This window comes from Henckelia pumila, chromosome 3, assembly GCF_033568475.1.
Source record: "Henckelia pumila isolate YLH828 chromosome 3, ASM3356847v2, whole genome shotgun sequence".
Classification (NCBI taxonomy): Eukaryota; Viridiplantae; Streptophyta; class Magnoliopsida; order Lamiales; family Gesneriaceae; genus Henckelia; species Henckelia pumila.
The window spans coordinates 64825508-64838490 of record NC_133122.1 but is presented as its reverse complement, the minus strand read 5'-3'; the positions used below and the strand labels follow the sequence as shown (position 1 = coordinate 64838490).

The following is a 12983-nucleotide window of genomic DNA, read 5'->3' as shown; positions in this document are numbered from 1 at the left end:
TAGTGATATGATAACTACTTGACTGTAGGCTTGGAACCTAGACCCTGATTATACTTGATCTATCACCTAGAGATATGTAAATATTGACTGAGATTGTTAGTTGAGTATGCATGCTTATATATTGCATTTATGTGCCATGATACATGTTTTACCATTTTATATGCATGCTGCATGTGCACATACATGCTGAGCCGTATCTTCTTCGAGATATCCTTTCCCGTATGATTGCTCAGCCCTACCCCTATTTATGTAGTATGATATCGAGAGTTACCGCAATGCATGTAGATTGATACTACGGTGATCTAAACGAGTGTGCGATCCACCCCACAATTTTATTCCCAAATGGTGCTAAATACTCATTGGCGCGTAGTCTGAGCAGGTCTTGGAAAGAGCAAGAGGATCGAGGCTAGGTTAGTTGCAGGTCCAGGGGCTGCTAGGAAGATTTTCTTTCTACAATTAGTTTCTATAAATATGGTTGTATTAATATATTGAGTTTTTAGTACCGGTTGTATTCTGCCGGTTTGTCGTATACTAGGTTTTTAATTTTATGTAATAAACTATGTTATTTTAATACTTGAGTTATTAAGCTAATTGCATACTTAAGACTTCTAGTTAACAGATGATCCGAGTTGGGTCACTACATTTATGGTATCACAACATGCATAGTATTTGAGACTTAGCATGATATTTTGGGATTAATGTGCATTAATCTTTTCAAAGATATGGTCGGACAAGATGACGAGGGTCATGGAGATATAGGCCATCTAGGAGCTGAGGGTGCTCAAGGACATCTTCACAAACACCATCATGATAGGAGACGTCGGTCAGGGGCGGCCCTTGCCCAAGGCGGGCAGGGCACGCGCCCAGGATGGGGCCTCAAATAATTTTAAATTTTTTTATTATATATATATATTATAATTATTATATATGTCGTATTTATTAATTATTTTATATTATAAATGTAATTTTAAAATTAAAGAAAACAAAGAAACCCAATTTGATTTGACAATTCACAATTGACAATTTGATAACTTTTTGTCATAGAAACTTTACGCAACCTGCAATCACATTCAACAAAACACATCGCTCACACAGTAAAAAGGTTTGAATAAATACTTCCACGCACAGCGGCGCTTTGATAAATTTTATTTGATTTAGTGTTAAATATTAAGGGCATCCACAATGGCAAAGAGTCTCGAAGAGCTTTTTCGTGCTTTTCACTCCGCCACATCAACGCCACCTCAAAAACATAAAACCTCATTCAATTCTCCACTATAACAAAAATCTCAAACAATTTTTTTATGGACCCCACACTCAATTCAAATAATTAAAAAATATCAATTTATTTTATATATTTATATATACTTAATTTATATAAATAGCTTATTTTTATTAATGATATTGTGTATTTTTTATCGTTAAATAAAATAAATATCATTTTTATAAATATTTAATAATTGTACTTCATAAAAAAATAACTATAATTTTAATTCAATTTCAAAATTTTTGTAACGTTAAATACATATTTTTATTTTAAAAAAACAACTAACAATTTATTTTATACATTTATTTATTACAAATAATTAATATTATTCATAATATGATAGTGATAGTGGAAATATTTAACATTGAAATTCATATTATTCAAAATATGATAGTGACAGTGGAAATATTTAGCATTGATAATAATTATTATTATAATTTCGATTACATAATATATCATTAGATACTACGATACGTGAAAATTAAAGAAATATTGAAAACAACCAAAACACGGATAATATATGCTTGTTTTACGTATTGATATCGTGGTGTGCCCATATATGTTCAACCAAGTCCGCTCGAAGTTGATGATGCACTTGACTATCACGTAACTCGCTATTTCTTCGAAGGTATTCTTAAAATTCTTGGGTAGATCCTTGAAATATCTGTGCTGGAGGATTTCCTTCATCCTCTAACCAATTGAGTGTTGCATCTCCTTCATCTTCAATAATCATATTATGCAAAATAATGCATGTATATATTATATCCCTCAAGTTATTCTTGTACCAAAATCGTCCCGGGCCTTTGATCATTGCCCAACGAGATTGCAGCACTCCAAATGCACGTTCAACATCTTTTCTTGCAGATTCCTGTCTTTCTTTGAACATCTTTCTTTTGGGATCCTCAGGACATGGAAAACTCTTGACAAAAGTTGCCAATTCTGGATAGATTCCGTCAGTTAGATAGTATCCTTTTGTATATTGTGACTCATTCACCATGAAATTTACATGTGGTGCATTTCCCTGTAAGACATTATTGAACAAAGGTGATTCGTTAAGCACATTGATATCATTACGCGAACCTGCGATCCCAAAAAATGCATGCCATATCCACAAGTCCGCCGATGCAACCGTTTCAAGCACAACCATTGGAACGCCATGATCGCCTCGAGTAAACTGGCCTTTCCAAGCAACTGGACAATTCCTCCATTCCCAATGCATACAATCAAGAATACCCAACATTCCGGGGAAACCATGTCTCTGTTCGTGCATTTCAAGCAAACGTTGGATATCACTATTGTTGGGTCTTCTCAAATATGTGTCCCCAAATACTTCAATCACACATCGACAGAAGTTGAACAAACATTCTATGGCAGTTGTTTCGGCAACTCGTAAATACTCATCGTAATGGTCGGCAGGGGCTCCATAGGCCAATTGACGGATAGCTGTCGTACATTTTTGAAGTGGCGACAAGCCTTTTCTTCCTGTTGCATCTCTCCTCAGCTGAAAGTATTCTGAATGATTTTGCAAAGCATTGACTATGCGAAGGAATAATTCTCTTCGCATTCGGAATCGCCGTCGAAATATATCATCGGGATATACTGGCTCATCACAGAAGTAATCATGGAAGAGACGATCGTGTCCGCTTTCACGTTCTCGGTTGAAATACCTTCTTCTTTGTGTTCCATTGGAAGAACTTTCATGTAGCTGATCATTTCTTCATGCTCGAGTAGCATCAATGTCATTTGATCTAACTCATCTTTTGCATTTTCTTCCAATTCATTTTTCCAGAAATTGTGCAAAATAGATCTCCTAGAGGAATTTGGATTTTGAGACATTCTAAATAAAAATGAATTGTAAGATGAATGAGAAATAGAAAATTTCATGTGTATTTATAGAAAAACATGCAACGACTAGTTTAATTAAAATATTGTAAAAACAAAAAATTTTAAAAAATTTCAATGGTAAAAACAAAATAAATCAACGGTCTAAAAATTAAAACAAAAAAAGACAAAAAAAACAAACAAATATATATATATATATATATATATATATATGTATATACGTATTAACGGTAATAATATATATTATTAAATAATAAAATAACGGATATATATAATATTAAATAATAAATAATATATATATAAAAAACGAAAGTAACGGATACATATGAATTGAAACTGAAAAAGACAAAAAAGAAGAAGAAAGAAACGATAGAAGAAGAAAAGAGTGTGTTTGTATATATGAGAGCAACCAAATATAAAACTCTACCCAGAACTCCACCCAAATAGGATGCACATATAGTAAATTTCACATGAATTTCACCCAAAACTCAACCCAAATATAAAACTCTACCCAGAACTCAATTAAAAACCCAAATATAAAACTCAACCCTAATATAAAACTCAACCCAAATATTACAAATCATTTTTAATATTCATTATATGATCGTGAACATATTCAACATTAATTAATAATTAAAATTTTGATTACATAATGCTTTAGTAGATGATAATAAATACATAAATTACAAACGATATTAAAAAGAATTAAAATACATCTACTCTATTCCATGCTTCCGTTTAAGCTTTGCGCATATTTTGAGATGTATGTTAAGTTGTTCCGGTGTCATTTCACTAGTATCTTTCATAAGAATTTCATAATCCTTATGAAGGGCCTCAGCCTCTCGGGTCGCTACCTCATTTTTTTGAAGTTCTATTTTCTCCATGTGAAGTTCTTCCAGCTTTTGCCACCTAAGGTCCATTTTATCTTCCCATTTTTTGACATTTACAGCTTTTATTTTGCCCTTCCTCTTTGCAGCTTTCTGCCCCATTGGACGAATACGAACTTCACAATCATTTACGTCAATACTCGTATCCGGATTGGATGAGGTTGTATGTCCCTCCGACTCAGAGGTTCGAGCCTTCTTATTAGCATGATGATGTTGTGGAGCATATTTTTCACACTCTTTAAGAATTCTCCATACATGTTCATGCTTAAAAGGCTTCGTGTTATGATTTGTCTTCCAAATTTCATGAGCTTTCACAAGTATATCCTCATCGCTCTATCCACTCGGACGATGATTGTATAAATTATTGTATACACCAGAAAACTCATTTACCAAAGGATGAAATAAATAAAAATGTGATTTTACCTTCTTCCAGTCTCTCTCCTTAGATCCGGTAGCGCGATGTTTGTTGTAGTAGTTTGTAATTCGTTTCCAAAATGCTTGATCCTTTTGGTCATTATCGATAATAGGATCGGTGCTAATAGTGACCCATGACCTTGCAAGAAGCTTGTCTTCATCAACTGACCAAGGTGCTCGTTTTCCATCCATCTCATTGTCTTTATCGAGAAAAATGTTTTCGAGTCCCACTTGTGTTGAAAAAGTAGGAAATTGAGAACTTGGAATCGAGGATGGTGTTGCGGGTTCTTTGTATGAATCTGTAGTCCTTGATTCATTCGAAGGTATGACCGGTGGTGGTTGTGGAGAAAATGAATAAGGGGGTGCTGCCATTGCAAATTGACTACCCATAGCTTGCCAATATTCAGGTGGACATGGATATAATGGAGCTTGAGGACGAACATTTCTCGGAAAAGTAGGCAAGCTTTGAGAGCCTTGAAAATTAAGCGGATATTGTGAAAGGTTTGGAAAATTGTGAGGGTATTGTGTGGGAGCAATAAATTGGCTATTAGGACGACTCTGGGAATTTTCTGCGGTATTTTTTTCGATATTTTCAGAATGCAAATAGTTTCTAAAAGACCCAAAAAAATTTTCATCCATTTCGAATAAATTGATGGAGTGATTCAGGTGATTTTGTGTGTGAAAGAATTGTAGCATGAAAAAATGAAAATGTGCAGTGTATTTATAGGAAACTTTGAACGGATATTTTTAATTAAAAATATATATTTTCATATTTTTTTAACTTTACATGCAAATTGAAAATACAAACAAAAGGTAATACATGTGTCTGCATAACGAATATATATATAATATTAAATTAAATAATAAAAAATATTAATATATATAATATTTAATAATAAAAAATACTAAAACAATTAAAGTAACGGATACAAAAATTGAAAAAGAAAAGACGAAAAAAAAGAAAAAAGAAACGGTGGAGGAAGAAAAGTGTGTATGTATATGTGATATATACAATATTATATTACAATATATAATAACGGTTATATTTATATATATTTAAATAATAAAAAAATTTATTAAAAAAAAATTAAAGCAAAGGGCGCTCTTGACAGCAAGAGCGCCCTTTGCCTGACAAGGGAAAGAGCTTCTCCCATAGAGCTCCCATAGTGGGAGAAGCTCTTTCCCTTGTCAGAAGTGGGGACAGTGGGAGCTCGAAAGAGATCCCACTGTGGATGCCCTAATATTTCGTATTTGTTGTTTACTTGTATGTAGGGACCGAAAAATTTGAAGATTAGAGGTTTGATTTCAAAACTTTATCTTGAAAATTAGGGCTTTTGCATAATTTGATTTTGAATAGCTAAATTAATTGTTTATAAATTATATTAGTACATGGATTTGAGTTTTGATATTTTATTATGATTTTAGTATAATTTCGAAATATGTATGATAATTTCGTATAAGCTTGATCATCTTGTTGTATTTTTATTTATGTAACAGTACTTGAAGAAATATGATACCTAGAAAATATCCCTCTTGGAAGTGCTAAAAGAAAAAAAAAAGAAACAGAAAAGAAGATGACAATTTCAATGAAAGGTTCTATGGATAAGTTTGTTTTGAAAGATACGAATATGGTGCAAGAAAATTTTATTGACAATTTCAATAATCAGAACGCACAAGAAAATCATTCTGAAGAGCAAATAGAAGAGATGTATGTGGCAAACACTATGGTGACAGATGAAGTCAGGAATAATCATGAGGAAAATGAAAGAATAGATCATTCTCTAAATATCTTTGATCCAAGAGTTTGGGATAGTCTTGATACAAAAATGAGAGATTTACTCGTTGAAAAAGGTCCGATTAGAGAGGTTAGTTTTGAATACCCTCATGATGAACTTGGTAGACATTTTTTCTTAGAGCATTATAACAGAGTGCTTCCAAACAAGTCAAGTCATGAAAGAAAATGGCTAGTTTATTCAAAGGAGTTAGATAAGTATTTTGTTTCTGTTGTAAGCTTTTCAAAACACTACAATCACTAAGTCAATTGGCAGAAGAGGGATATAGAGACTGGAAACATCTAAGTGAGAAGCTTAGAGAACATGAAAAAAGTCGTGAACATCTTGCTAATTTGAGATCCATGGTGGAGTTACAGGTTAGATTGAGGAAAAATGATACAATTGACAAAGAATTGCAGGAACAAATTAAAAATGAGACACATAGATGGAGAGGAGTTTTGACAAGAATTGTTGCAGTGGTAAAATGTTTGGCTAAAAATATTCCGTCCTTCCGTGGAAAAAATGAAAATTTGGAGGATGGTTCAAAAGGGAATTTTCTGGGCTTGATTGAGATGATTGCCGAGTTTGATCCTATAATGCAAGAACATCTTCGTCTCATTAAAGGAAAATAAATTCATCATCATTATCTCAGTCATAAAATTCAAAATGAGCTGATAACAAATATGTCATTAAAGGTGAAGAATGTTGTCATTGAAAAGGTTAAGAAAGCAAAGTATTATTTGATGATACTTGACTGTACTCCTGATGCAAGTCACAAGGAACAAATGACTTTAATATTACGATGTGTTGATGTGTCATGTATTCCCATAAAAATTGAGGAGTACTTTATAGAATTTTTGAATGTTGAAAACACAAGTGGATTGAGCCTTTTCAATGAATTGTGTGCTGCACTGGATTCTCTTGGACTTGATATTGATAATATTAGAGGCCAAGGTTATGATAATGGCTCCAACATGAAAGGAATACATCAAGGTGTTCAAAAAAGATTGCTTGATATAAATCCAAGAGCTTTTTATATGCCATGTGGTAGCCATTGTCTTAATTTGGTGATTTGTGATATGGAAAATTCTTGTGTTAAAGCAAAATCTTTTTTTGGAGCATGTCAATGCCTGTATACAGTGTTCTCCAATTCTACAAAGCGTTGGAGTATTCTACTTGATTGTTTGGATACTTTGACGCTCAAGTCACTGTGCACCATGAGGTGGGAAAGTCATATGGAAAGTGTCAGAGCCATTAAGTCACAAGTTGGACAAATCAGAGAAGCTTTACTTAAGGTAGCATATTTAACTGATGATGCAAGATTGTCCGGGGATGCCAGATTGTTAGCAACAAATGAACTTAGTAGCTTTGAATTTTTGTTAAGCTTGGTAATTTGGTATGATATTCTCTACAACATAAACTCGGTTAGTAAATCTTTACAATATGAATCGATGCATATTGGTGTTGCGGTGAAACAATTGAAAGGGCTTGTTTCTTTTTTTGAGAATTACAGGGAAGAAGGATTTGTATCTGCCATCAATTCTGCTAAAGAAATTGCTTCCAATATAGGAGTTGATCATGTTTTTCCTGAGCGACGACAAACTTCTAGAAAATGGCAATTTGATGCGATTGCTAATACTGAAAGAGAACCAAAAATAGAGTTGAGGACTAGGTTTGATCAATTGAATTCTTTCGAAGAGATGTTTGGATTCTTGTTGGATGGAGGACAATTAATGGCATTGGACGAAGAGTATTTGAAAAAATATTGTGTGAATCTTGAATCTTCTTTGAAAAAGGATGATGTGTCTGATATTGATGCTCATGATCTGCTTTTAGAATTACAAATGTTGCCAGAGATGCTACCTATGGAAGCATATGACACAAATAAACCTTGGACATCAATTAAGATTTTAGAGTTTGCACTGAAAATGGATGTTTTTCCTATGGTCATGGTTGCCTATCAAATTTTACTGACTATTCATGTGACCGTAGCATCAGCTGAGAGAAGCTTTTCTAAGTTGAAATTATTGAAATCTTATTTGAGAACCACAATGAGCCAAGAGAGACTTAATGGATTGGAGATCCTCTGCATCGAAAAGGACATATTGGAGGATATACCATATGACGACATAATTGATGACTTTGCATAAAAAACGCAAGAAAAGTGCATTTCAAATAATAGTTATTGTTGAATAAATATTTTGAGAAATTATATAAAACATTCTTTTTTGATGTGTAGTTTTCTGATACGTATTTTGTTTTATTTTGATTATGCTACTCAATTTTTTTCATATATATATTCAATTTTCTAAGTTAATGGGAAAGGGCCATATTTTAAGATTCGCCCAGGGCCTCGGTTTTCTCAGGACCGCCCCTGACGTCGGTTCATGATGCATAAATTCTTTCAGATTGGTTCAAATCCATTGGTGGGAGGTGAGACCCCGAAAGATGCAAAAGATTGGCTAGAATAGATGAAGAGTAGTTTCCGTGCCTTTGACTGCTCCAAGAAGCTGAAAACGAAGGCCGTGAAATTTCTATTGGAGTGACGTGCTAAAAAATTGTGGAAATCCAAATCTTCCCAGCTGCTTCTGGAGAAAGGTCGGGTATTTTAGGAGGATTTCCGTGAGACTTTTATGAAGATATATTTTTCTCTAGCTCTTCGACAGGAGAAATCCATAGAGTCGTTGAACTTGAAACAAGGCACTATGACAGTTGATGAATATCAATAAAAGTTCATCAACTAACTGCCATTATGTCCCCCACATCAATGCCAGTTATAAGGCCAAATATTATCACTTTCTGTAGGGCCTCAACCGGGAGATCTTTGTTCGGGTCACCATCTTTGATTATCCGACTTATTACGAGACTTTAGTGAATCGCTGCCGTCAGGAAGAGATTAGTGTTAATCGTGCAAAGGCACTTATATCTTCTCCATCTAGTGGATCACTGGGCCACGTGCTCAATCTTTCAAGAAGCAGAGTTCTACCTCTACTTCTACTTGTTCTGGTTCTTGGGGAGTATTCCGATTTGGTAGAAAAAATATTGAGGGCCACTGTGAACACTACGGACAAAAGCACCCGACTGAGGAATGCAGAAGGCCATCTGGTGCTTGTTTCATCTACGACAAGAAAGGGCAACTGCGGAAGGATTTTCTTACTCGGACGGGAGGCACTATGTGACGCCTAAAATCCAATATACTAAATCTCATGCATTAAATTTAATAAATATTAGTATTATTATTTTTAGGTTTAATTGATTTAAATTTTTTATGTGAATTATGTGTTAATAAAATATTTTATTATTTATTCAAATAATTTTTATTGTACTAATTATTTAATTAATGTTTTTAATTGTTTAAATTTATGTATCTAAATGATTTTATTGTGCAATTTAAATTGCTTTAATATTTTAAAGGTTTAGGCTTGCATTATTTTAAATGTCTAGCTTATTTATTTAAATCTTTTTAATTGTCTAAATCATTTTAAAGGTTTTACACTTGTCTATTCAAATCTTTCTTTTTATTTGTCCAAATTATTTTTAAAGGTTTTTTTATTCCCACTAGTGTATTTATTTAAATTGCTTTTAAACGTTAGTCTAGTTTGTTCAAACTATTTTAATCGCTCTGCTTGTTATTTAAATATTTTACTCGTCGCCGTGACATCAGAATATTTTAAGTGTTTAATTCTTGGATTTTCATGCCTAAATCAGTCTTTAATATTATTGATTTTATTGATTTTAATTATTTTAATTTTCTGTGATTAATTGGCTAAATATTATATTTTTCCCGCGCATTAGAATTTATTATTTCTAACTTTTGCGAAAATTAGTATTTTTATTTCCGGTTTAGTAGAATCAAATTTAATATTTTAAAATTAGGATTTTGAAGCTTGTATTTTATTTAGTACGATTTAATTGTAGTCCCAATTGCTAAGTTGTGAGTTAGCACTTTTTAAAGGTGTGTTTCAATATTTCATGAATTTCTAACATTCACTCCCATTTTCTAGGGTCTATACTTATCCAGCTCCAGATTCAACACTAGCCACAAAACCCACGTAACTCATGCCTAAACACACACACACGGCTCATTAGAACAGGGGATGAAATCCCTTTCTTCTTCTCTTCTTCGATCCGCTAGCTTCTTCATTTAAGCTTCCAATTCTCATTTATTCTTCGGGAAATCGTTCCATAGCAAGCTAGTAGTGTTTGTTGAGCTCGATTTTTTTTTCTGCTTTTCCTTACTTTCAGCTCGATCGGCCATAGCTATTTGGAGCTCTTGAGCTTCGATTTTTGTAGCATTAGGCAAAGATATGGATCTATTGTTTTCCCCTTGTAGTTTATTATGTATTATGTGTTGCATACCATGAAACTTACGAATTTTATATGAAATTTTGTTCCCCTGTTCGAAGCTCCATTTAGCCGAGAGGTGTCGCTCTGTTTTTTTCTTTCTGTCGCATTCATTCTTGGATTCAAACCATGTCCTTCGAAGATTTTGAAATACATTTAAGATTGGATTGTGAATGCATTGTGGACATGACTCTTCGAAAATTCCAGAATTTTATGCCTTGAGGTTTCGAAATCTGTTGCAAATTTTGCTAGCGTATTGGTTCGAAAATGTGGGCTGTCTTGTGTCCTTCAAATTAACTCAGAAATTTACTTGATATTGGTGTGTTGAGGATTGAAATGAAAACGACATTTATGTCCTTATCATGTCAAAATTTCCAGAAATTTGCTAATCATGTGAATGCTTGGTTCGGTCGGTTTGCGTTGTTGGTGATGAGTTGGATGGTGATTTAGAGCTGTCATGGTTGATATGTAGTTCACATGGTGGTGTTAGGAAGGCTTGGAGTTGAGCTTGGTCTTTGGGGGCTGCATTCGAAATTTGAGGTGTAGGGGTCGGTTTTATATGGTGGTTAGGTGCTGCCTTTGAGCTGGGTTTAATGTGGTTCAAGGTGAGTGGTAGGGGCTGGAAATAGGGCGATATATTGGTCTTGGTCCTAGGATTAGAGACTTGGAAGATTGGAGGATTTATAGTTAAGTTTTGGTTGAGTTTGTAAAAGAAGCATGAGCAGATTTTTGAGAGTGAGTGGGCTGTCCGGGAGCCGTTTTAAAACAGGGTCTAAACTTGGGTTTTTGGTTAAGAGCTCGGGTTCGGAAATGATCTAGGATGTTGGAAATATGTTGGTTCAAGCGGGAATCAAATCGGTTAAGTTTGGGTCGAGTTTTAGATTTTTAAATGTTAAGGTGCAGAATTTTGTTGAACACTAAGGGGCTGCTGCCCGGAAATCAACCTTTTGAAAAATGATCGCTTAGGAAATAAATTCCGAGGATGACTTCTTAAGTTAATTATAAGTGTTAGGAAGTGATGGGATTGAGCGGAACTGATTTTGAATGAGAATTGAGTAAGTTATGAAATTTACGGGCAAACCGTTCAATTTGTCTTTTAAGCGCTACGTTTTGGTTTAGTATTTTTCATCCTTTGGTTTGGCTCCTAAATCACCATCCCGATCATCCATGTATGAGTCATATGCATGATTATTTAGTAATATTTACATTTACGTCATATTTACATATGCATGCTAAGTCCATGTTCAAGTATGAAAGAAAATATTTTTTAGGAACAAAGTGAGATGATTGTGACTATAGAAAGTATGGGTTTGGATGGGCTGGGAGACGTTCTGGCTTCCCTTACCAAATTTATGGATTTGGACGAGCCGGGAGAAATCCTAGCTTCCCTTACCAAGTATGGGTTTGGACGGGCCGGGAGAAATCCTAGCTTCCCGTACCAAGTATGGGCAAGACGGGTTGAGAGAAATCCTGACTTCCTTGCGGCATAGTGCAATGCAGCCATGATCATGATCGAAATCACAGAGTCACAATTCAAGGATCTAAGTTCAAAATATTTATGACTATGTTTCAGTACAGTTTATGCAGTTACATTGATTATTTATGACTTAGCCATGCATATGTTATATTCATTTTCATTCATTTTAGAAGTCTATTTTGTTTAAAGTAAGGGCACAAAACATAGGTATTTTTAGTATATGCTAATTTAAATCTGTGTGCTTGTATTTACGTAGTACTCGTTATCCCCCCCATATTCTTGCTGAGTCTTTTAGACTCACTACACTTATTGTTTTCAGGTGAGGAGTATTTCATTTAGATCGAGGGGCAAGATTATCGAGTGGACTGCGATGCGGGCACGGCACATCCCTCCGACCAATGCTCGTCTTTCGCATAGTTACTAGAATTTTTATGTTAAGAAGCATTTATTTTGCTTATTTGTCAAATGTATATGTAATGTTTAGTTAGAATTGTTTTGGGCATGTAAACATTAGATTTTTAAACACTTTTGGATATTTGTTATGACGAATCTCTTCCTTGGGTTCTCGTTCTTTTCTCGGTTTAGTTTACTTGTGTCGTCGGTTGTTTACTTCTTTCATTTAATTTTGTTTGCTGTCTGTGACAGATGGGTTGTTTTATGATTAGTAGGTCATGTCAAAAATTTTCGAAAACCCGTATTTTATTTAATCATTAATTATAAGAAGTAGTTAGGGTCATTTCAGTTGGTATCAGAGCATGGTTCTGGTTTGGGTTGTGCCTGCTGCCGGTTGCAAGAAACTCGAGAAGTCTCGCCTCAAAGTTTGTAAGTTTTAATGAATTTTATATGATAGTCGTAATCGATTTATTACTTTAAATGATTTGATGTCACTTTCTCTTTAAATATTTTCAAAACTAGTTGTTTAATTTATTTAAGTGTGTATTTTAGCGTTTATTCTTGTTTAAAAATTTCTTTTAGTAGTTTAA

The 12983-nt window shown here is 33.9% G+C and overlaps 3 protein-coding genes across 3 annotated transcripts; 2 read left to right on the top strand and 1 right to left on the bottom strand.

Moving 5' to 3' along the window:
• Positions 1-1898: 1898 nt before the first annotated feature.
• LOC140888906 (uncharacterized) lies at positions 1899-4797 on the bottom strand. Its single transcript, XM_073296608.1, has 4 exons — positions 4417-4797; positions 3827-4326; positions 2932-3101; positions 1899-2776 (listed from the first exon to the last, which is right to left on the bottom strand). The coding sequence occupies exons 1-4, from the start codon at positions 4795-4797 to the stop codon at positions 1899-1901; spliced, it is 1929 nt and encodes a 642-aa protein (XP_073152709.1).
• Positions 4798-6035: 1238 nt separating this feature from the next.
• LOC140888905 (uncharacterized) lies at positions 6036-6811 on the top strand. The gene is made up of 2 exons (XM_073296607.1): positions 6036-6272; positions 6419-6811. Exons 1-2 carry the CDS (start codon positions 6036-6038, stop codon positions 6809-6811), a joined length of 630 nt encoding a protein of 209 aa, XP_073152708.1.
• Positions 6812-6862: 51 nt separating this feature from the next.
• LOC140888904 (uncharacterized) lies at positions 6863-8329 on the top strand. The gene has a single exon (XM_073296606.1). It carries the CDS (start codon positions 6863-6865, stop codon positions 8327-8329), a length of 1467 nt encoding a protein of 488 aa, XP_073152707.1.
• Positions 8330-12983: the final 4654 nt, after the last annotated feature.